Below are 24841 nucleotides of genomic sequence, written 5' to 3'. Positions count from 1 at the left end.
TTTAATTATACCTCATTTTGCCATGCCTTTTTAGGCACATAGTTCATAGTTTCTGAAGCATAAGAAAAGGTTTTGGGCAGGGTTCACCAATATATCAAGGCATACAACTGTCTTCAGACTCTCTGGATCGCTTTAGGCAAAACCCATACACAACTAATGTCTGATGTTAAACTCTTCCCACATATACGTATTCCGGAACAACCTGATCAGTAGATCAAGGCAAACCTACAAAGAGAAGAGGTGTTAACTCCGAACAACTTCCCTTTAAAATATTGTGTGATGTGATTAATATGTCTCTTTCCAGCAGATGGTAAGTTCTGAGAGATGACCTACATGTTGTTTGTGTGTTTACATCTTATTTACATTTGAGTTGTCCCTCAAATACTTCTTTAATGAAAAGTTCATCTTCTCAAACTAGTTCTTACCCTCAGATAGCTTAGCATGATAAATAATCAAAGTTCCTGGGAATAAATGGAAAGGTTTGGCTGAAGAAACAGGCCCCACGACCCTAACTTGGAGCAGACTGGTTACTCAGTAAGTACCAATGTCTAGAAATACTTCTAAAAGCAAGTTATCCTCCCTACTCTTGATTTAAAAGTAGTAGAAGGCTTCCCTGGTGGTGCAGTGGTTGAGAATCTGCCCACCAACGCAGGAGACACGGGTTCAATCCCTGGTCTGGGAAGATCCCACAGGCCGCGGAGCAACTGGGCCCGTGAGCCACAACTACTGAGCCTGCGCGTCTGGAGCCTGTGCTCCGCAACAAGAGAGGCCGCGACAGTGAGAGGCCTGCACACCGCGATGAAGAGTGGTCCCTGCTCGCCACAACTAGAGAAAGCCTTCGCACAGAAACGAAGACCCAACACAGACAAAAATAAATGAATACATAAATAAATAAAGTAGTAGAGAAGTGACAGAACCTGGTCTGGGCTTGAATAGGGGGCTATGACCTTGTTTCCACAGTCACTTACTCCATCCTAGCCTCCAGCTGCTGTACCAATTGTTTGTCCACATGGTGACAGAACAGAGGAAGAAGGTTGCTGGGGAAGGCCAGGGGTTCTGCCAGAGAGGCTGCGGGCATCTACAAAAATAAATGAATACATAAATAAATAAAGTAGTAGAGAAGTGACAGAACCTGGTCTGGGCTTGAATAGGGGGCTATGACCTTGTTTCCACAGTCACTTACTCCATCCTAGCCTCCAGCTGCTGTACCAATTGTTTGTCCACATGGTGACAGAACAGAGGAAGAAGGTTGCTGGGGAAGGCCAGGGGTTCTGCCAGAGAGGCTGTGGGCATCTGAGCTATCTCCCAGGCAGTGAGAACTACCATGTCTGTCCTGGAGGGCAGAGAAGTAATACATCAGCATCTTTGTATGCACGCAGGAAATAGGCTCAGGGCCCAGGTTTCTTATTGTCTTTCTACCACCACTATCACCCTCTGTACCTCCAGCAACTGAGAGAACATTTGCACATTTGGTATGTGCCAGGCAATGTTTAGTGCTTTACACACATCTTCCATCTCATTTAATCTTTAGATCTCTAACTGGTTAGTACCCTTATCCTTAGATCCCTAGTTTATAGATGAGGAAACAGGCTAAGGAAAGTAAAATAATGTGCCCCAATGTTATGTTCCTGATAAGTAACAGAAGCAGAATTCACACCTAGGTCTGTGAGTAATTAAAGGGACAAGCTTTAAGAGCCTACCTTACACTGCCTTCCATGGGGGACAATGCTCTAGGGCACTATAGAAAAAAAAAAAAAGGGCAGAACAGCTACAACTCTGTTTCTCTGTCCAACCTCCTCCCTGGTGCTTGAATAAACCACTCAGGAAACATCTCATCTGGCTCAGCCTATACATCCCAAGGGTACTGAAATAGTATTTAGAAGGCTTTTATGATCTTACCAAGCTGTGTGGTCACTGCTGGGTTCCTCTAGGGAAGAATCCAGTGATATCAGCTGTTCCCCATGACTTAGCAGGGCATAGAGCAAAGATATTCCAAACTGCAAGTGATAAAGTATCCAGAGTAAAGTTAGTTTACCCTAGGCATTCAGTGCTTCCCTGGCTCTGCTATTTCCCAACTAAGAGGGCAAGTTCACAGGTACAAATGGAGTCCAACACCCATAACCCCATCAAGTTTTATACTGGCTGGCCAAGAACTCTGAGCCCTTTCCAAGGAAACCACTGCTCTGAATAGTCCAAAAGATTCCTCTGGGGAGTTGATGAAATGCACACTTGTGGGCTCCACCCCCGGAATCAGAGACCATAGATCAGGAACAGACCCAGGAATCTGACGTGGGTAGGCTGTGGAGCCCATTTTAAGAGGCATTCCTTTAGGCAAAGATCTTTAGAGGGGTTCACAAGATAATCCACTAGGTTATTAGAAGATATGAGATCTTGCACATCTAGAGTCTCATCTTGTATTTATTATGTACCTAAGTATAGTGTTCCACGTACATGATTTATAAACACACACAGGTGGTATAGTTCAGCAGTTTTTTGGTAAAAGGGATTCACTATCAAAAATGTTTGGTGACTTCTGATCTAGAGGTGATAGCAGCACCACCATCAGGGAGCTTGTTAAAAAAGCAGCCCCACCCTGGGTCCATTCCAGATAGTACCTGGAGCCACCTGTGGAAAGACAAAAGCCTCCCACGTGTGTTACCTGATTCTGCAGCACCACAGTGACTGGCCGCTCTGAGGAGCCAGGTGGTTGCAGCATGAGTCCCTGAAGTCCTTGGAGGAGTTCATGGAAGGTCAAGCGGCTGATACATTTGCCCAGAGGTTCAAATAACGTTTGCAGGGCCTGCAAGAAGGTCAGTAAGGGCCTCTCTCTGACTCCTCGACAACTTCACCTCTGGTCTCTTTCCGTGCTCACCAGCCTCTGGCCCCTTCTGGTCAGGTCAGACCTACCAGGCCTATCACCACTCAGGTGTCTCCATCCCTAACACTGGTCCTTCAGTACCCACTTGTCTAGGATGCCTTCCCTAAGCAAAGTAGCTATGGGGCTCACCACTTATCAGGGGGCCCTGAGCTTCTCAACATCCAGAGCACATTCACACCTGTGTAACCATAGGCCTGTGAGTTTTCCTTTCTTCATTTGCCTGAAGATGATCAGCTGTTCTTGTGGTAGTTTGTTCTGTAACCCCCTCACCTGACGGTAGCAGGGTCAACACTCCTTACTGCCCAGCACATTCTCTGGCTTCTCTGGGGGAGGGGATTGGAAGGAGGAGGAAGGGGAAGAGGAGGAGGAGTAAACATTCCTAACCCATCCACAGAACCGTCCTCTCCTCCACTCGATGCCACAGTACCTGATCAGCCACATCCCTCTTGACAAGGAGGGGCAGATGGCGGGTGATGGCCAGGAGAAGGCTGACAGTTCGATCTCGGGGCAGAAAGGGGAGCAGCCGGGCCACTAGGGCTTTTCCCTTCCTCACAGAGAGCACCTGCAGGAAGCCATCCGCTGCCTCCCTACAGGTGACATAGGAGAGCATTGCAGGGATCTGCATAGAGCAAAGGGCCACAGGCCAGAAAGGAGAGGCAGAAGCTAAGCCACTGTCTTTGCTGAGCCGTCCCTTCCTGGGCTGAGGTGTGACCCTCCCACACTCACTCCAGATTATTCTGTTCCTGGGTCTTTAAGGCCTGGAAGAGCTTCTCAAGCTGGTTGCTCTGCTGCTCACAGGGCTGTGCGGGCCCATCCTTCTGGCCCTCCTCTATCTCTAGTAACTGAAGGAACAGCTGGGAATGTGAGGGTGGGGAGAGAGGAAGAAGGGGTCAATGTGAGTATATCCTGTTCTCAAGGGAGGTGAGGAATTCACTGCTAAGGCTGATGTCTCACCTTCTCAATCCGGTACAACACCTGAAGCCTGTGACTGCTTGCAGCTCCTGTCTCCTAGAGAAAAAGTCCCTGGCTGTTAGCCACACCTCCACAGCAGCAGCCCAAGCCTAGGTGAGCTAGAACGTGATCTGGAAAGGCTAGACCACAAAGCCGGATCACTCTTGTTCCTCACTCTTAGGTCACGACCTGAACTCAAGCATGAGAGTGTTCCAGACCTTTCTCCAAAACCGGGGAGAGAAAAAGGCTGTACGAAGATAATGCTCCTACCTGCTCCTGAGTTCCATGGGGCACAGCATCAATAGCTCGGCGAGGGCTAAAACACGTTGATACAGCTACCTGGCCCAGGGAACCCTCGATTCGAACCACTGCATGGAAGGAGTCAGACGGGCATGTGCCCCTCTGCTTTCCACCTGTGTCTACCCGGCTGCCCACCCCAACCCAGCAGGTCAGCCCCAGTCCTACCTGACTCATAAGCCTCCGCCTTCTGAATGTAAGGTGTGACCAGCTTGAAAGACTCAAACCTGCTCCTTCGCCCAAGCAGCTCTTCATCTGCCTGCTTCTTCTCTAGTTTCTGATAATATTCCTGAGAGTCCATGGATTAGTCAAATGTGTACTCATTGACTGAACTTAGAGTTAGGGCTCTGCAATGCAACCTCTTAATATACCCTTGCCTACAGCATTCATTCCAGAAATGCTCCTGGCACCTTAGGGCCTTATAGTAGCCACTATAATGCATCTTAAAGCACCCTAGACCTCATGCCACCTGTTTTAGGGTCCCCATCCTAAGGACTTGAAGAGCTAGTACCACCACCAGATCTGATGGAAAGGCAGAGAGCAAAGCAGAGAGCCAGGAAGCAAATGTGTCCCAGGGTCTGCAACCTTCCTGCAATCTTTATTCCAGGTTACACATGGGACACCGCTATCCTTCCCCCTCCCCATTTTAATTTGGTGATCCTACCTGTGCTCTCCAAAATCAGTTATCTGATGGTACGAAGACCAATCAGCGGCTTGAAGTACAGAGAGAGCACTACTTCAATTGGCCTCTAGGCCAGTTCTACGCTTGTGAGGATTTGTGCAGCAGCTCTAATATCTTAAGGAAGACTGTGAAATCCAGAACTAAAATAAAGCCACTGACTGAGAGACAAACAAGAATTTAAATACAGCTCCTTCATTGAACAGCAATGTCTAAAAGTCAAGAGTGGAAGATGATCACATTCAAGCAATCCTGGCAGAAGGCAGAGGGTTTTGAAGCTGGTGGGAAGTAAAGGAGGAAAGTAATGTCAATAGGAAGGAGATAAAGGTGGAAACCTCGGTAGGGGTCTCATGGAGGTTGAAGAGAAATTGAAATACAACTTAGACAACCCAAAACCCATGGACAAAGGGCAGACAGGAAGCAAACAGAAAGGAGTCCAAAAGCCTGCCAGCATTTGTTCAATTCAAGAAATTGAATCCCATTACTTATAAAAGTTCCCTGTGTTTTAGATCTTCAAAAGTAAAAAGTAAGTAGATGAATGTTTATTTTAAACAAGTCATTTCTGAGAGAAACCAAAGTGTACAATGATGAAAGAGTCCTCATTTGCCGACTGAATAGGAGAAATTCTCAGCAAAGGACAGAGACAGAAACCTCAGAGTGTGTTTGGGGAATCATAACTAATCCCATGTGGCTGAAATTTAGGAGAAGAAGGGGAAGGAGTTTGGGATGTCAAGTGTAGAAATATGACCCCCATCCTTTAGCAATCATTCCTCCCACCTGAAGGGACGTGGCCACTGTGAGGGGAAGGGAGAATCTCAGAGGACCCACGGAGTCAGGCCCATTTGACGCCAAGGTCAGAGGCTGGGCAGAGCCCCTGGGGCTCACCTGGTAGTAATAGTCATCCAGGCGGGGGTTCTCACTCTGCAGCTGAACCATCTGCACTTTTACCACCCAGTCCTTCTCTTTTCGGGTCATGAGGTTAGCACAGGGGTCTGGCTGCTGAGACCAAGGCTTCTTGGCTGGGGGACTTCAAGCCAGGAGGAGTGTCCCTTTAGACCTACCCACCCCTGCCACAGAGAACTCCCCCAAGGAGTGGAGAGCTCGGAGCGGGATGTCGGGGGAGGACAGCAGAGTGCAGAGGTGGGCCAGGGTGTGAGAGGCTTAACTGGTGGGGCTTTGGGGGAGGTGCTCTGTCACAAGGGAAACCCCAGCATGCAGGGGGGCCCCCCCTTAATCCTGCTTCTCCTCTTGGTTTTACCTTGGTGGTCGACCATGCTGCTGCTGTTGCTTCAAGATCCGCTGGTGCTGAGGGTGGAGCTGGGTCAGATGACTGGGAAGACGTAGAAAGAAACTTGGGCTGAGTGGGAGCAAGCTCTCAGCCCCCCGCCCCCATTCCTTTAGCCTCTGGGAACCTCAGCCAGACATCTAAGGGACCCTACCTGCTTAGGACCCTGCCCAAGCGTCATCCACATGAGCATCGCTACCCTAGCTCAGCAGGGCTTACCTCCCCCTCCAGGATATGGTTTATCCCTGAAACTTGGCTACAGGAAATCCTGACACAATATAAAACCATTTGGCCTGGTTGTCAGGACTTCTGAGTCCTACTCTCAGTTCTGTCGTCCTGGCTGACCTCAGATAGTCCCTGGGCCTCCATTTCCTTACCTGTGAGGGGAAGGAATTGCACTCTACCACATCCTTCTCTTAGTGAGTTTCTCTCAGTATTTTCTGTGGCAGCTGGTAGAGGGGCAGCCATGCCTCCTCAGCCCCTACCCTCCTGAGACTTCTGGAGAAGAGCTCAGCCTGTCCTGGACCCTGGGACACTGGGCACTCCGAACCAGTACCTGAGCCTAAGGGGCCACGAGGTTGACGGGCTGCAGAGGACAGATGGGTCTGGCGAGGGCAGTCGAGGTCCGAAGTGCGGGGCTGCAGTGCTGGTGCTGGGAAAGGCAGGCCGGAAAGGAAGTGGTGCCAGGTAGTCCAGGGTCTGGGAGAGGAATTTCAGGGTCTGGGAGAAGGGCATCTCCACCAATCCTGATTTTGCTGTTGACTGCCTTTCTGCCTCTATGGTCTCCTTTTCCTTCAATAACCTCACTCAACATTTTGCCATCTTGGGGCCCCTCGAGCCAGTTGTGAGGACGCCAGACTGTGGATCCCGTTCTTGTTTCCAACAGGTCTCTCACCTCCTAGGGAGCAACTCCACGGTCCCCGACAATGTGGGGGCCTGTGCTTTCCCCACTGTGTGTGAGTCAACTCCCTGCCCTTTCCTCTCTGAGCGTTCACTCAGATCTTGTCTTTAGCCACTGGGGCCATGCTTAGCTCTTTTCGGACACCTCTGAAGCCCTCCTCAGTCTGCAGTTCCCTTCTCTTCCCGCTGCTGGATTTCTGGCAATTGCTCTACCCCAGACCATATGCTCCTTCTAGCACTAGGCTCAGTGCCGCTTATATTCTGTAAGATGGAATAGTTTGTCCTTTTCATAGGAAGGCCAGTTGTCCCAGTACCACCTCTGTTGTTTACCAAGCTACCCTGCATAAGGGGCGTTTCCCCCTTCCTACCCACACTTCACTTTGGGCGCTGCATCTCCAGAGCAAGGTCAAGGGCACAGTGAACATAACGGAAATAAGGCCCAGGCGGCATGATGCTTCTCAACACCCAGCCTATTTCTCACAGGATGGAGACTGGAGTGACTCACCTGCCACAGAAAGTGCAAGGAAGCAGGCGACATCCCCAGAACACCAGGGGCCTTGATTCCAGGGGAGCTGAGAAGACCTTTCTGGAATGAGAGGGAGGAAACACCAGGCTGGAATGAGCCCCTGTGGTATCATCTACATTCACCTGTGTTAATGGGGGGAGGGGAGCAGCAGGACCAACCATTTCCAATACCCAGGACAGTGGCAGCCTGGCCCTCCCTCAGTTTCAAAGTCAATACAATCAGGACCCCTCTCCTTCCACTGAAGGGAAGCCAGACTGGCATCTTAGGAGTTAAGCTGAAGCAGGGTCTGAGTAACTTCATTTCTACATGGGACTCCTTTGGGTCTCTCCACCTGCTAGGGGAATCCAAGGGAATAAAGACCAGGGATGGACTGGGAAGACATAGGGGCCCAGGGTCAAAGATGACTCGCTTTCACCACCAGGAGCAGGGCCGTGCATCTCTAGGTGATGCACGGCCCTGCTAGGACCTGGATTCAGGTGAGGGCAGCATCAGAAACTAAGTAGTTGACAGAAGAAAGGAGGGAAGAAAGGAGAGAGTCTTTACTGGGGTTCAAGCCTGACATAGAAAGTGTTAGCCCACCTAGAAAGGGGTGAAGAAGAGGAGAGAGATGTGTAGCCACAGCCTGTGAGATGCAGACAGTTCAGGACAACCCTCCCCCACGTCTTCCTGCTGTGCTACCTGGATGTTACGGACAGCGCTGAGGACAGCTGGATCCCCGAGATCATTCTCTTCCTCCTCCTCTTCCTCCTCCAGGTCAGGGGCTAAATCTGGGTCCAGCTCCTCCTCCCTCTCTTCTTCATTTTGTTCCTCTTCCTCCAACTGGGAGGCACACACCAGCGCTTCCTTAAGAGCCAAGGGGTCACAGGACTTGCCTGGGCTTTGGTTTAAGTGGGTGCCTGAGGAGGAAGTAGACAGGGGTTCAGCTGGGAAGGGTCTGGTCTAGAGAGGATGCTTCTCTGTAGCACTTCTGTTCACAAGCCATGTCCAGCACCATCTTCAAACATCTTCTCTTGTTCTATGAGTTCAACTCAGCCTCACTACCCCAGGGCGCCTCTAACCATCCCCACTAGAGCAAACAGAACCTGGCAGGTGCCAATCACTTTCACTTTCTTCATCCCCTCTTCCATTGCCTCATTAGTCCCACCACAGGCTTCTCCACCTGCTCACCTCCTCTAACAGCCCTTTCTGTGCCTCTTTGATTAACCGAGTTCCAGCTGCCCTGACTCGTGACAATTTAACCTTAGTGGGCCAGGGATTTTTACATCTATCTGTTCGTTTAATTCTCACAACAACCATACAAGGCCGGTATTGATCATTTTTCTCTGAAGGTGAGGAAAACACAGGGCCCATAAAAGTTATCTCAGTCACTGTCATGATGTCGCTGGGAATCACTCCAAACCCATAGAATCCAAAACCCATGTCTATCCACTGAACCAGACCATCAAACTGCCGCACTCCTGGGCCTTTTATCAGATACCACAGACCACTTGGTGATACTACCTTTAAGGCATTTCATCTCTTCGGGCTGGCAGACTTGCTCCATGGCTGTTTCCTCTGGCGAGAGAGCATTGTCAGCCTCTGGAAGGTAAACCTGGGAAAAGGAAGAGACCCAGAGACCGTGTCCTGGGTAAGGATGGCGTGGCACCCAAACAGCCAAGGTCTTCCCCCAAAAAGGTTGTCAGAAAAGTTTTGACCCAGATCTCAAGGAGCAGGACCCTGGGCTCTCAGACTGCCCTAAACCTCCACCCTCTGACCTCACTTAGCCCAGCTCTAGGGAGCTGTCCTGCAAAGGGACAGAGAAGAGGAGCAGGGCTAGGAATTGGAAGTCACCACCAGCCTCGGTCTGTGCACAGGGCGGGGGCTCACAGCGGCCTGGGTGGCGACACCCACCCCAGGACTGTGGCTATCCTTTCTGCTTAGCTTAGCCATGGCGGCCTGGGCCAGGCAGGCTCGGCTGCCCCTGGCTTTAAGATTCCCAGCCCCTCCCCTGTTCCCCTGTTAAAGGGCCAGCATCCCCAACCACTGCAACCTGGTAGAAATGTCAGCACACAAACTCATGAGAAAGAAAACCCTTGAAAGGGCAAGAGAATTAAAATGCGTTTTTATCCATCCATGGTTGTGAGTACAGTTTATTGGGATCCCTATTTGGGAGCAGATATTTAAAAAGAGGATCCCTGTTTTCTACACCCTTAATAGGAATTTTGCGAGGTTCTTTTCTCTTCAATCCCTAAGCTTTGCTCCATTAACTTGGATAGGAAATCCCTGGGTGGATCTTGAGGCAATTACTGAGCAGCCAAGTTCTCAGTGCTTCAGGGCAGGGTGCTTGTGGATCCCTAATGTCCACCTGGTGATGCTTGCCCTTCACTGGGTCCCGTGAGCTTGAGTCTACTAAGCACTCCTACTGAGGAGGGACCCCTGAGAATATAGAAGCCAGATCTTCGAGGTAAAAACACTTTTGCATGAGTTACACAGATAATCCCATATCTTCTTGGCTGCTTGCTGTAAGTGGAAAACTGGTTCAGAAGCTCAGGACTAAAAAGAAAAGGAAACAAAAACAAGCACCTCAGGAGTGCTGGTAGCAAAACCTGAGACCCATCTACGCCTCATCTAGCCCCTCAGCGATTCTGGGTTCTGTGCCCACATCCTGTGTTCAGCTGAAGCACACAGGCTTTACAGAACTTCTGAATAAAATTAAAAATGAAGCTAATTCTCTAAATTAAAAATGCAAGTTAGGGCCCTATTGTCATGGTTATAGGGCCATGATTCTTGGTGCCTCTAAAGAAAAATATTCTTTTCAAAAGTTTTGCTGTAGGTAGAACCATATGGGTGAGGGAAAAAATTGAAATAGCCTGAAAGTTATTGAAATTATTTTCAAATATCTAATTGGGTTCAGGCCTTTTTGGTAATGCTATTCAGCTGTTTCTCTCAATAACTCCCTAATCATTTACCCTGGTATCATTATCAAAATGGCCAAATGGTGGGCTTCCCTGGTGGCACAGTGGTTAAGAATCTGTCTGCTAATGCAGGAGACATGGGTTTGAGCCCTGGTCTGGGAAGATCCCACATGCCACGGAGCGACTAAGCCTGTGCGTCACAACTACTGAGCCTGCGCTTTAGAGCCTGTGAGCCACAACTACTATGCCCATGTGCTACAGCTACTGAAGGCTGCATGCCTAGAGCCTGTACTCTGCAACAAGAGAAGCCACTGCAGTGAGAAGCCTGCAGCACCGCGACGAAGAGTAGCCCTCACTCGCGGCAACTAGAGAAATCCTGTGTGCAGCAAAGAAGACCCAACACAGCCAAAAATAAAAATAAATTAATTTTTTTAAAAAGGGCCAAATGGTGACTTTCAGGGTTCCAGAAGTGATTTGTCAGGTTGTTATAGAGACCAGGTGTTGGGGGAGATTCAGTTGCTGTATGCAGAACTTTTTTTTTTTTTTTTTTTTGCAGTACGCGGGCCTCTCACTGTTGTGGCCTCTCGTTGTGGAGCACAGGCTCCAGACGCGCAGGCTCAGCGGCCATGGCTCACGGGCCCAGCAGCTCCGCGGCATGTGGGATCTTCCCGGACCGGGGCACGAACCCATGTCTCCTGCATCGGCAGGTGGACTCTCAACCACTGCGCCACCAGGGAAGACCCAGAACTTCATTTTGAAGGCACTTCCTTGTACCAACTAGTACCAGAGCAGGTGGACTAGGGGTAGTCTGCAAGATTACAGCCCTCTCTTGGCTATTTGAAGTTTCACTTGGGACATAGAGCCTTTTGTAAAAGTCCCTTCCCCTTTTGAAGTCTTATATGTCTACTGATCCTTCAGATTTTCTAGCTTTCTGCCATAGTTTGTGCTAAGTTTAAGCCAAGCCTGTGCTAGCCTTGAGGCATAGGCAGTGAATGAGCCAATGCTACTGGTGGACTCTTAGAACTTCCCATAATAGAATAAGAAGTACAGACAGCTTAACAGGACTTTTGGATCAGATAAAAGATATATTAGAACTGTATAGCACAGGGAACTATATGCAGTATCCTGTGATAAATCATAATGGAAAAGAATATAAAAAAATATGTGTGTGTGTATATATATATATATATATATATAGAACTGAATCCCTTTGCTGTTCAGAAGAAATTAACACAGCATTATAAATCAACTATAGTTCAATTTAAAAAAAAGATACATTACAAAGGTTGGGACTTCCCTGGTGGCACAGTGGGTAAGACTCTGTGCTCCCAATGCAGGGGGCCTGGGTTCAATCCCTGGTCAGGGAACTAGATTCCACATGCATGCCGCAACTGAGAGTTCACATGCCACAACTAAGGAGCCTGCATGCCGCAATTAAGGAGCCGGCGAGCTGCAACTGAGCCCGTTTGCCACAACTAAGACCCCATGCAACTAACTAACTAAATAAATATTAAAAAAAGGAAATGTTTACATTTGCTGAATAAAACACCTAAGGACTCTTCCACTTTTATGGGGAGATTTTTAATCCATTATTTCAGTTTCTTTAATGGTTGTCAGTCTATTCTGGTTTTCAATTTCTTTTTGAAGCTGTTTTGTTCAATTATATATCTTCTAGGAATGTGTCCATTCCCTGTGTGAGTTTTCAAATTTATTGGCATAAAGTTGTTCATAGTATAAGAGTATCTTTCAAATCCATGCTATACCTGTACTTTGTCCCCCTTTTAACTTCTAACATTATTTATATATTATCCCCTACTTTTCTTTTTCCCAGAGTCTATATATTTTATTAGTCTTTTCAAAACATCACACATAAGTCAGGGTTTCTGCAGGGATAAATAGGACACTGAAATTGGATAATTTTAATAAAATTAAATTTATTAAGATAGAATTTTAATAAAAGGATATTTATAAATGTATAGAAAAAATATAGTGCAATCGTAAAGAATAGTACAGTCCCCTGGGACTAGTAACAGTTGGTAGTAACCACTTTAGGCAAGAGAATGGAGTGTGGTTACCAGAACCTGGAGACCAAAGTAAATTCTTATGGAGCAAAGTTTTAAATATTAAAAAAAAAAATTAAACCTCAAAAATATACAAAGAAAATAGTGTAAAAATTTCTTTTTAAATGTGGAGTGAGTAGAGAAAGCCCTTCTAACCATGACCCCAAACCATAAGCCATGAAGGGTGACTGATGAATTTGCCTACATAAAAATGTCCAGCTTCTGAGTGTCAAAAAATAAAGCCATAAACAAAGAGCCATAAACAAAGTCAAAAGAACTTTATTTTGATCTGGTAATCTTATATTTACCTTTAAAAATTATTTAAAAGGACTTTTAGGTGAAGATTCTCTATAATGTTTCTGAATTTTGAGGACTCAGAAAAAGAGATATTTATGTTAAACCCAGATCCTTTTATCCATATTTCCTTTACAACTGCTGGTAATCAATATTATCCTATCAGCACCCATGTCAAAATTAACATAACACTGTTGATGTATAATATAAAAATAAGAGAGCTATTTTCTCTCACATTTACTTTTAAAATCTTATCCTTGGTTATGTGCTGAATATCTTGTAACAGAACATTGCATCCTGTGGAGACTGAGAAATCTTTTACCATGTTCTCACTTCTTCAAAAGGAAAATTTGTCCTAATTTAAATAAATATGACTTTGTATTTTTAATTAATTATCGAAATGTGTCTTAATCCATTTGAGCCACTATAACCAAATACCAGAGACTGGGTAGCTTATAAACAACAGAAACTTATTTCTCACAGTTCTGGGAGGCTAGAAGTTCAAGATCAAGGTGCCAGCAGATTTGGTGTCTGGTGAGAACCCACTTTCTGGTTCGCAGATGGTGCCTTCTCACTGTATCCACACATGGTAAGAGGGATGGGCAAGGGAACTCTCTGGGGCTTCTTTTATAAGGGTACTGATCTGATTCATGAGGGCTCCACCCTCATGACATAACCACCTCCCAGAGGCCCCCTCCTCCTAATACCATCACCTTGGGGGATAGGATTTCAACATATGAATTTGGGGGGGGGACACAGATATTTAGTCCAAAGCCATGACCTTTGAGGAATATGGGCTAAGGATATAAAACTACTATTTTTTAACCGATATTTTATGTTGAATTGCAATATTTGGTTATAAAAATCTCAAAAATGATATTGTTTCCCAAAACAATGCTTCTATTTACATTATAGGACAGGTGCATATGTAGACAAAGAAAAATTGAGACTTTGTTTTCCAAATCTATATTCAATCTATAATCACGTAATTCAATTTCTGTGATTAATCTGTAATTCTCACATCTATAAAGAAACTCCTGGTTAAGAGAAACTTTTAAAAAGAGATTGTTGGGTGCTGCATTTAGTCTTAATGTTTGTTTGTTTATTTATTAAAAATTCTACTTTCTTCATTTCAATGTTCATTCATTTATTTTATTTTTTTAATATTTATTTATTTGGTTGCACTGGGTCTTAATTGCAGCAGGTGGGTCTCTTAGTTGCGGCATGCAAACTCCTGATTGCAGCATGCATGTGGGATCTAGTTCCCTGACTAGGGATCGAACCTAGGCCCCCTGCATCGGGAGCATGGAGACTTATCCACTACGTCACCAGGGAAGTCTCAATGTTCATTCATTTAAATCACCTATAATATTTGGAAAAAATTTTCACCTTAGGAAAGTGCAGTTTAGGGTTTCATTGAATTATACCTAAGCCCTAAAATATTTCTGTTACACAAAATTGAATGAATTACAATTGAATAAATAAGATTACATAAACAGGGGCTTCCCTGGTGGCGCAGTGGTTGGGAGTCCGCCTGCTAATGCAGGGGACACGGGTTCGTGCCCCGGTCAGGGAAGATCCCACATGCCACGGAGCGGCTGGGCCCGTGAGCCATGGCCGCTGAGCCTGCACGTCCGGAGCCTGTGCTCCGCAACGGGAGAGGCCACAACAGTGAGAGGCCCGCGTACCGCAAAAAAAAAAAAAGATTACATAAACAGACAAAAGTGAAGATTTTCCTTTCACATTTAAATTATATTTGTTTTACACGTAAGACTGCCTGAAAACAAGTTGGAAGAGACTATTAGTGACAGTGACAGTTTATTGCATTTTTCAGCATCTTTTTTTTGTGTGTGTGGTACGTGGGCCTCTCACTGTTGTGGCCTCTCCCGTTGCGGAGCACAGGCTCCGGACACGCAGGCTCAGCGGCCATGGCTCACAGGCCTAGCCACTCCACGGCATGTGGAATCTTCCCGGAGCGGGGCACGAACCCGAACCCGTGTTCCCTGCATCGGCAGGCGGACTCTCAACCACTGTGCCACCAGGGAAGCCCTTTTTTTTTTCATGTTAAATAGTTGGGAGTATTAAGTTCAACTTTCCTGCTTATTTTCAAAAAGATGGATTATCATAAAACCTGAATGGCTGACAGTACTACCATGACCATTAAATTGTTTATGGATCAGAACTCAACTCTATCGAAGTTGCTTCCTTGTAAATTTTGATCATGAGTTTTAAATGCTCTAAGCAGAATGTGGATATGACTACATTTGCCTAACCGTGATTTGATTCTGATGATGGTTCCAGGATGTCTTTTGGTTTCATATCCAAATCATCTGTGCCTATAATATATTTTCTCCTATGCTTGGTCCTGTTCCCCCATATTATCCAGGATTAATTCAGAGGGAGTCACCTTTCAGAAATGGTGCTGAATGTATATTCACCAACCTTAGTGTCCACCATGTGTACTCTACCTGATTTTCTCTGTTCATAAACTGAGGTTTTCATTCCTGGAGAGGCAAGATGAAAATCAATATCTTTTCCTGCTTTATCTGAAACGTGGTAGTTGATCTCCACTGAGGTGAAAGTCACTGTACAGAAGAGCTGAGGCTAGCTCAGGAGCAGGCTGGCTCTTGTCACCCATCCTGTTGGAAGAGGTGGACTCATCCAAGTTGTCTGAGAACCTCCAGATAGCGGTGTCAATTGTCCTCAGAGCTGGGAGCATAGTCAGAGAACGGGAGAGATCCAGGTTGGGCTGCAATCACTTTCTGAACACTTGTGGGCCTCTGTGCCTCAGTACCCTCTTCCTCCTAGTGTTTTATTTTGAAAATTTTCAGTCCTACAAAAAGTTGAGAGAATAATAAAATTAACTTCTGTGTATCTTTTACTTAGCAGTTGATAACATTCTGCTTAGCAATATTCTTTATTTTTTTATTTTTTAAAATTAGTTAATTAATTTATTTTTGGCTGTGTTGGGTCTTCATTGCAGCCTGCGGGATTTCTCTAGTTGTGTAGAGCGGGGGCTACTCTTTGTTGCGGTGTGCGGGCTTTTCATTGAGGTAACTTCTCTTGTTGCAGAGCACGGGCTTCAGTAGTTGTGATATGCAGGTTCAGTAGTTGTGGCTCGTGGGCTCCAGAGCGCAGGCTCAGTAGTTGCGGTGCACAGCCTTAGTTGCTCCGCGGCATGTGGGATCTTCCTGACCCGTGTTCCTTGCACTGGCAGGAAGATTCTTAACCCCTGATTCACCAGGGAAGTCCCGCAATATTCTTTAAATAAATTCCTTCTCTGCTACATCAGGCAGTGTCTGTCCCAAGTGATCAGGGACGTTGGCTGACAGACTGTGAACAGGAAATTCACAGAAGAAAAACAAATAACAAAGTAAACATGTGAAACATCTTAAACATTTCCTCCTTGAGAAAATAATTTCCCCAGATGAGCCCAGTGCCCAGCACCTAGCAAGGTGATAGTAAAGGTTTGTAGAATCTGAATGATTGCTGTGAACACTGAGGCCTGATGGATAGGCTGGGGCCAGGCTAAGAAGAAAGAAGCCAAAGCATTGGGACACCTTTGTCGTGGGGACTAGAGGGCTCCTCTCCTTACTCTCCTTCCCTGCTCAGCACTGGCAACAGCAGGTACAGCAGAAGTGGTTTGGCCCACTGGGTGCGTGGTGTCAGAGAAATAGTCCAGAAATGTCAGGGCCACATCACTGGGGCTGACCCAGCTCAGTCGGGGCAGTGGTAGGAGGGGGAGGACCAAGGCTCCTGACCAAGCCAGGCTCCAGCAAAACTCCTCCCCCCTCAGCTGCTGAGCTGATGATAGCCCTCCCTCACACGAGAGTACCCAAAATGCGCTGTGTGGCCAGATCCGGTTAACCGACAGGTAAAGACAGCATTGAAAAGGCAAATATTTACACTAAGCTAGGCTCCTGGCAACCAAGGCTCAAAACTGTAGGATTCTGCAGCAGTACGAAGGGGGTTTGTTTCTTTTTTTCTTGCTGCTGTTATAAATTACCACAAACCGGATGGCTTCAAACAACACAATTTATCATCCTACAGTTCTGTAAGTCAGAAGTCCAACACAAGTCTCCTGGGCTTAAAATTAAGGCAGGGCTGCTTTCCTTTCTGCAGACTATGGGAGATTCCATGTCCTTACCTTTCCCACCTTCTAGAAGTTGCCTACATTCCTTGACTCATGCTCCCTCCTTCATCTGCAAAACCAGCATGCTGCATCTCCCTGATCGTACTTCTGTAGTCACATCTCCTTAGTTGTGGCTCGTGGGCTCCAGAGCGCAGGCTCAGTAGTTGCGGTGCACAGCCTTAGTTGCTCCGCGGCATGTGGGATCTTCCTGACCCGTGTTCCTTGCACTGGCAGGAAGATTCTTAACCCCTGATTCACCAGGGAAGTCCCGCAATATTCTTTAAATAAATTCCTTCTCTGCTACATCAGGCAGTGTCTGTCCCAAGTGATCAGGGACGTTGGCTGACAGACTGTGAACAGGAAATTCACAGAAGAAAAACAAATAACAAAGTAAACATGTGAAACATCTTAAACATTTCCTCCTTGAGAAAATAATTTCCCCAGATGAGCCCAGTGCCCAGCACCTAGCAAGGTGATAGTAAAGGTTTGTAGAATCTGAATGATTGCTGTGAACACTGAGGCCTGATGGATAGGCTGGGGCCAGGCTAAGAAGAAAGAAGCCAAAGCATTGGGACACCTTTGTCGTGGGGACTAGAGGGCTCCTCTCCTTACTCTCCTTCCCTGCTCAGCACTGGCAACAGCAGGTACAGCAGAAGTGGTTTGGCCCACTGGGTGCGTGGTGTCAGAGAAATAGTCCAGAAATGTCAGGGCCACATCACTGGGGCTGACCCAGCTCAGTCGGGGCAGTGGTAGGAGGGGGAGGACCAAGGCTCCTGACCAAGCCAGGCTCCAGCAAAACTCCTCCCCCCTCAGCTGCTGAGCTGATGATAGCCCTCCCTCACACGAGAGTACCCAAAATGCGCTGTGTGGCCAGATCCGGTTAACCGACAGGTAAAGACAGCATTGAAAAGGCAAATATTTACACTAAGCTAGGCTCCTGGCAACCAAGGCTCAAAACTGTAGGATTCTGCAGCAGTACGAAGGGGGTTTGTTTCTTTTTTTCTTGCTGCTGTTATAAATTACCACAAACCGGATGGCTTCAAACAACACAATTTATCATCCTACAGTTCTGTAAGTCAGAAGTCCAACACAAGTCTCCTGGGCTTAAAATTAAGGCAGGGCTGCTTTCCTTTCTGCAGACTATGGGAGATTCCATGTCCTTACCTTTCCCACCTTCTAGAAGTTGCCTACATTCCTTGACTCATGCTCCCTCCTTCATCTGCAAAACCAGCATGCTGCATCTCCCTGATCGTACTTCTGTAGTCACATCTCCCTCTGACCACAGTCAGGAAAGTTCTCTGCTTTTTTTTTTTTTACCACTCAGCGAGGCATGCAGGATCCTAGTTCCCCAACCATGGATCAAACTGGTGCCCCCTGCGGTGGAAGCTCAGAGTCCTAACCACTGGACCACCAGGGAAGTCCCAAAGTTCTCTGCTGTTAAGTCCTATGTGGTTACACTGGGCGGACCCCAATCATTTCTGATAATCTCCCCATCTCAAGGTCCCTAACCTTAATCACACCTGCAAAGCCCTTTATGCCATGTAAGGTAACATATTCACAGGTTCCAGGAATTAGGCTATGAACATCCTTTTTTGGGGGGAGGGGGGAAGGGGGGGAGGCATTAGTCTCCCTACCACAAGGTGTGGTAAGGAGAAAAGTATAATATTGTTAATGATAAGTAGGCAGCTCTGTACATAACGACATGGATAGTATCGATGATATATTATGAAATGGAAATAAGCAAGTTCAGTAAGTATTTATAGAATGATCCAAATTTTGTGGAATCTCCCTTGCCCCCAATAAATGCTGAATGAATTCTCTCTGAGCCGCACCCCACCGTTCATAGCCTGGCTTCTTCGGGGAGATGGTGGAGCCTACCTCACCCACTCAACTCTCAAGGCACTGGTTTCTTCACAGTCCTCTTTTAGGAGAAGAGTTTAGAAAGGTCCAAGACACCAGAGAGTAGAGAGGAAAGGATCTGATGCAGCTTCAGCATAGCAGGGGACAGCCAGAAAGGACCACACACTGCAATTGGCCAGAGGCAAGTGTCAGCCAAGCAATGTGGAAAGTGAGAAGGTGAGGCTTACAGGAATTTGCCAAAAGGGAAAAAGGGCATTTGAAGGAGAGTCTTTGTTTTTAATAGTGCTGAATAGAATCCAAGGCAGGATAGAAAATCCAAGTAGGAATTCTGCAGTTTTAAGTAGGTTCTGAGATGCAGACCCAAGGACCTATGAGAGGAAAACACCCATGAAAGGAGGCTGTGCCAGTAACTTAAGTCACTGGGCGTAGCATTCCCCAGGGACGGTGCCCGATCCTTGGCTCCTGGGATTGTCCTGTTGTCCCCACAGTGTCAGCGGGTCTTGGCTTCAGCATTTCCCTAACGCTCTCTCCATCCAACCTGAGGATCAATGCTACCTCTAACTCCCTTTATGCTTTTAGTGAGCACTGAGTTCTTAACACATAATAATAGCAGTCTCTATAGTTATAATTTTAAAATTCCTCACCTTCCAAACTATATACAATATATATCCATGAAGGGATAGGCACCAAAACTTAACAATGTTTCCTGAGGAGAGGACAGTGAGATGGGAAGAGACACAGGAAGGCAACTTTCACTTTCACTCAGTAGACCTGTTTGTATTTTTGCAACAGACATACATTCATGTATCAGAATTGTAATTAAAAATAAAAAGTGCTTGAAACACTGTGGTTACTACTGTTTATAGTTCTGTACTGCTTGATTTATTTTATACCAAGTCTGTGTGGTTTTCCCAATAAAATCACCCTGACAATTGGAAGAGCGTGGTGGTTACACACAAGCCTGTGAGGCAGAGATTCCTCACCAACAAGATACTTCACCTGTCTCAACTTTAGGCGTCCCACATACTCTCCCTCAATTAGTGAGAATAGTACTTGCCTTCCCGGGATCTTGTGAGGTTTTTTCCCTCCTTTGTATGGAGTCTGACTTCGTAACTATCAGGAAACAAAACGGCTCCCCTCTGTGTCCCATTTCCTTTGGGTCTGTTTCCTGTTATGTAACAGCACAAATCTAAGAATTCAGTCGGCATGAACACCTTAGGTGGCTGCTAATAAATTAATTATTGGGCTGATTTGAACTCTAGATTGGATTCTCCTGGTTGGCAGTCTGGAATCTTCTGATTTATCCTTACAGTATTTCCATTTGCCACAAAGCCTGCACTCAACTGACATTGGCTGTATTCAATGGAATTTAACACAGAAGACTGAGGATTGCCAGCCCCCAAACAGATCTAACCAGGACTGACTTTTCTGTTAATTCTATTTTTCTAACTGAAGCATAGTTGATTTACAACGCTGCGCCAATCCCCGCTGCACAGCAAAGTGACTCAGTTATACACAGAGACATGCTTTCAGGATGGACTTCTGAGCAGGCAACCACCTTCAGACTCATTAAATTAAACCATTTAACGATAGTTCTCTCTGGGTTGAAGGGTCATTGTGGTTTTAAATTTCCTCTTTATAGTTTTTCGTATTTTTTAAAAATTATTCTATTTTTCTAACTGAAGCATAGTTGATTTACAACGCTGCGCCAATCCCCGCTGCACAGCAAAGTGACTCAGTTATACACAGAGACATGCTTTCAGGATGGACTTCTGAGCAGGCAACCACCTTCAGACTCATTAAATTAAACCATTTAACGAGAGTTCTCTCTGGATTGAAGGGTCACTGTGGTTTTAAATTTCCTCTTTATAGTTTTTCGTATTTTTAATTTATTTTTAATTTAAAAAAAATTGTATTTATTTATTTTGGTCACGCTGTGCAGCTTGTGGGATCTTAGTTCCCCAACCAGGGATCAACCCCTGGGCCCCTGCAGTGGAAGCTCGGAGTCCTAACCACTGGATCATCAGGGAATTCCCTATAGTTTTTGTTTGTCTTCTTCTGTTTTTTTTGCGGTACACGGGCCTCCCGAGCGGAGCAAAGGCTCCGGACGCGCAGGCTCAGCGGCCATGGCTCACGGGCCCAGCCGCTCCATGGCATGTGGGATCTTCCCGGACCGGGGCACGAACCCGTGTCTCCTTCATCGGCAGGCAGACTCTCAACAACTGCACCACCAGAGAAGCCCCTTATAGGTTTTTGATTGTTCCAATTTTCTACCACATGCATATATTATTTCTGTGGGCAGACAAAAACAAATGTGAGTTAAATAAAAACTACCATATATTGGTAGTTTTTGTTGTTCCTGCTTGTCTGCACCTTCTCATATGCTTTTAATCGTTGCCCTGATCCAAGCCACCCAACGAACCGTTTCCCACGAACCCCTTCTCAGAAGTGGTTGTCTAGTGGACATTACGAGGCCTTTCGAATCACATGGACCAGCATTTGAATCATAGCACAGAGCTAACGTGGACGAGCATCTTAATTCTCTGAAACTGTCTCTTTATCTGTAAAAGAAAGTACGACCTACCTTCTGGATTGTTGTGGTTTGGGTCAGCAGCTTCACAAACTTTAATGTGTATATGACTCACCTGGGATGTTGCTAAAATGCAGGCTCTGATTTAGCAGGTCTAGGATGGGCCCGAGTGTCTCCATCTCTAAGAGCTCCAAGGTGTTGCTGATGTTGTGATGCATGTACCATACTTTGATTAGCGACATAACATTTGAAAGAGCCCAGGCACAAATGCCCTACGTGTGCTTTTACCTCTCCTTCCAGGGGGCCTGGATTTTCTGGCTGTCTGATGAGTTCACCCCCAAAAAAGTGCTGACTGAGATCCACTGAGGTGCAACGCAAATCATTTGAGCTTTAACCTATTCCTATTTTCTCCCCACTTCAGTATCCTTCTTTTTCTTTCTGTTCAAGGACTTCATTCTTCCATGGCCTAACAAAGATATAGGTACCTGTGCTTTTAGGTTTTTTTGTGTTTTTTTTTTTGTTTTTGGCCGCACCACGCCACATGTGGAACTTCCCTGCCCAGGGGTTGAACCCATGCCCCCTGCACTGGAAGCGCGGAGTCTTATTAGGTTATTTTTGTTTTAAAGGAGCTTTCCTGAGGTGTAATTGACATATGATAAATTACACTTAAAGTATACACTTTAATAAGTTCTACTACATGTGTATACTTGAGAAATCATCATCATACTCAAGATAATGGATAAAGTGTCCTTAGGCTCCTGGTGCTCCCTCCACCCTCTGGAAACCAACCATCTGTTACATAGATTAGTCTGCTTTTTCTAGAGTTTTAAATAAAAAGAATCATACAGCACGTACTCTTTCTTTGTCTTGCTTTTTTCCTTCAGCCTCATTATTTCATCCATTATTCTGTGTACCAATAGTTCATGCCTTGTCTATTCAATGATTTTTTAAAATTTATTAATTTATTTTTGGCTGTGTTGGGTCTTCGTTTCTGTGCGAAGGCTTTCTCTAGTTGCGGCGAGCAGGGGCCACTCTTCATCGCAGTTCACGGGCCTCTCACTGTCGCGGTCTCTCTTGTTGCGGAGCACAGGCTCCAGACACGCAGGCTCAGTAGTTGTGGCTCATGGACCTAGTTGCCCCGCGGCATGTGGGATCTTCCCAGACCAGGGCTCGAACTTGTGCCGCCTGCATTGGCAGGCAGATCCTCAACCACTGCGCCACTAGGGGAGCCTCCATGCCTTATTTATTGCTGATAGTATTGCATCGTATGGATAGCTGTCACAGTTTGTTCATCCATTCGCCTGTTGATGGAAGTTTGGATTGTTTCCAATTTCTGGCTGTTACCAATAAAGCTGCTTTGAACAGTTTTGTACAAGTCCTCATCATGAAAATACACTTTCATTTTCTCTTGGGTAAATACCCAGAGTGGAATGGTTGGATCATATGGCCAGCATATGTTTAACTTTTTAAAAAACTGAAACTGTTTTTCAAAGTAGTTGTACCATTTTCCATTCCCAAAAAGAGTGTATGAAGTCCCAGTTCTTCCACATTCAGAAAATATTTACTATTATGAATAACATTTATTGTACAAAAGTTTTTTAGAAAAGTCATTAGGCCAAAAAAAAAAAAATCTGTCATTCATCCCAGGAATGGGAGATAACACTGTTAAAAGGTCATGTTTGTACATTTCCAGAAGTTTGCCCTCCTAGGCAAACAGTGGTCTCCTTTTTAAAAAAAACCTGAAAAAATATAATTTTCTGTCTTCACTGTTTTTTTTTTTAAAAGTGTTTTAAAAACTGGTTTTCCAAGTGAATAGATCAGATTCTATCTTTTAAGAATTTTAAGTACTCCAGTATTTGTCTGTGATGTGGTAAACAAAGAATATAGAGGTGACCACCAGCCCTGTCTCTTCCTATGCTCCCAAGGCACTAGAAAACAATTCAACACTAACATTCTTGCGTTAAGACCCTTAAATGAGTTAACAACAAACAAACAAACAAAAGGGAGGGACAGGAGTGTCTTTACTCATAACTTTATGCCTAACCATTATTCTTTCATTTCGAGAGAGTTATAAAGAGCTGATAGAAAAAATAGGTAACTAGCATCAATAATCATAGTACACTTCTTAATCATTACTGAACACTCCCTCTGTGCTCCCTGGGGCTCTCTCCGTGCCATTATCTCCTTTCATTAGGTCTGCAGAGAGTATCCTTTTTCTAGTTTAGACACAAACACCACAGTAGGGATAGTTGAAACCTCTACAAACATGTAAAAGAAATCCAGATGACATTGGTTGAGCTCTTTGGGGAAGCACCACCCAACACCCTTCAAGTAAAAACCAGGGTGATTTCCAAGATCTCTGCCCCTCCCCCTCCCCATGGTTCACTTCCTCTTCTGAGTGTTCCACTCAGAAAAGATCCCTGTTCTCAGCCACCAGTTGATGTCAGCATCTTTTTATGGTATCTCTGGAGTGGAGGTTTCCTTAAGGAGTCTAATACTGACAGGCTCTTAAGAGTCAGTAGGCCTAACTTCTTTGGCTGGGCCCACAGCAGATGCAACCCAAATTCTCACTAAAATTGCCCAGTCCTCTATCTTCCAAGTGTCTGAAGCACGAATGACAAATGAATCAGGCAGTCTGAAATCTAACACTTAGCCTTTGTTTTCGTGTCCAAATTCTCACTAAAATTGCCCAGTCCTCTATCTTCCAAGTGTCTGAAGCACGAATGACAAATGAATCAGGCCCATCTGAAAACTAACACTTACCCTTTGTTTTCATATCCATAAAAATGTAACGGGGTAATTCCTACATCCTAATGTTTACTCACGTATTCCCTCGCATGTTCATTCGTTCTTTCATTCGTAGGTCCATCCATCCATCCTTCCATCCATCCATCCATTCACTCATTCAGTCAGTTTACCAAGTATGTACTCCATGCCAAGCACCATTCTAGTGTGGTAATTTGCAGGGAATGATGTTCCTCAAGGGCTCGGTAAAGTATAACGCTCTAAGCAGTTACTGCTTTTACCTTTTACTATCAGGGGTCATTTCCCCACAAATCAACAAAACAAAGAAAATTACCTAAACTACAGAGGCAAGATACAGGCCAGACTTTCTCCACACAGGGTTTTTCCCTGAAGGGACTCAGGAAGCAAGCAGGTCCTCCTTCACTCTGGACGGTTCTCTGAGCTGTCCTCATGAGGCCTCGAGGTTTCTGGACGACTTTTCTTGCCCAAAGAATCCCAAAGCCCTACAGCGTACTTCCGGGCTGTAATTGTGAACACAAGTTCTGATTCTGCCCAGTACCATTCAATCTCTGTCCTTACTCTCATTAATTTTTCTGGGCTTCAGTTTTCACGATCGAAAACCAGGTTCTAGGCTCCTAACTCGCTGGGGCATGCCTGGGGAGCAAGTGCCTTAGCGTTTCTGATGCTGTTCCGAAAAGCGAAGGTTCCTCCAGACTGAAGCTCTCGGGTGGGCGGCCCGCGCCCCAAGCTTGGACGCGCACTCCTGATAAGAGGGCGCCGATGTACAGACAGCGAAACCACCCGGTTCAA

The 24841-nt window shown here is 45.8% G+C and overlaps 1 protein-coding gene across 6 annotated transcripts; it reads right to left on the bottom strand.

Moving 5' to 3' along the window:
• Nucleotides 1–24841, bottom strand: PATL2 (PAT1 homolog 2). Of its 6 annotated transcripts, XM_024742360.1 has the most exons (17): nucleotides 24366–24841; nucleotides 15233–15597; nucleotides 9985–10048; nucleotides 9017–9107; nucleotides 8195–8412; nucleotides 7496–7576; nucleotides 6647–6789; nucleotides 6064–6135; nucleotides 5691–5832; nucleotides 4295–4415; nucleotides 4100–4197; nucleotides 3833–3886; nucleotides 3605–3732; nucleotides 3306–3465; nucleotides 2660–2800; nucleotides 1900–1997; nucleotides 1114–1333 (listed from the first exon to the last, which is right to left on the bottom strand). In XM_024742360.1, the coding sequence occupies exons 4-17, from the start codon at nucleotides 9057–9059 to the stop codon at nucleotides 1180–1182; spliced, it is 1653 nt and encodes a 550-aa protein (XP_024598128.1). In that variant the 5' UTR covers nucleotides 9060–9107; nucleotides 9985–10048; nucleotides 15233–15597; nucleotides 24366–24841; the 3' UTR covers nucleotides 1114–1179. The 6 variants fall into 6 exon arrangements, with proteins under 6 accessions (XP_024600341.1, XP_024598128.1, XP_024597450.1 ...); XM_024744573.1 differs by lacking the exons at nucleotides 1114–1333; nucleotides 9985–10048 and adding an exon at nucleotides 1–225; XM_024741682.1 differs by lacking the exon at nucleotides 9985–10048.

This window comes from Neophocaena asiaeorientalis, unplaced genomic scaffold, assembly GCF_003031525.2.
Source record: "Neophocaena asiaeorientalis asiaeorientalis breed wild unplaced genomic scaffold, Neophocaena_asiaeorientalis_V1.1 scaffold1040, whole genome shotgun sequence".
Lineage (NCBI taxonomy): Eukaryota > Metazoa > Chordata > Mammalia > Artiodactyla > Phocoenidae > Neophocaena > Neophocaena asiaeorientalis.
This window is presented reverse-complemented; position numbering and strand designations above follow the sequence as displayed.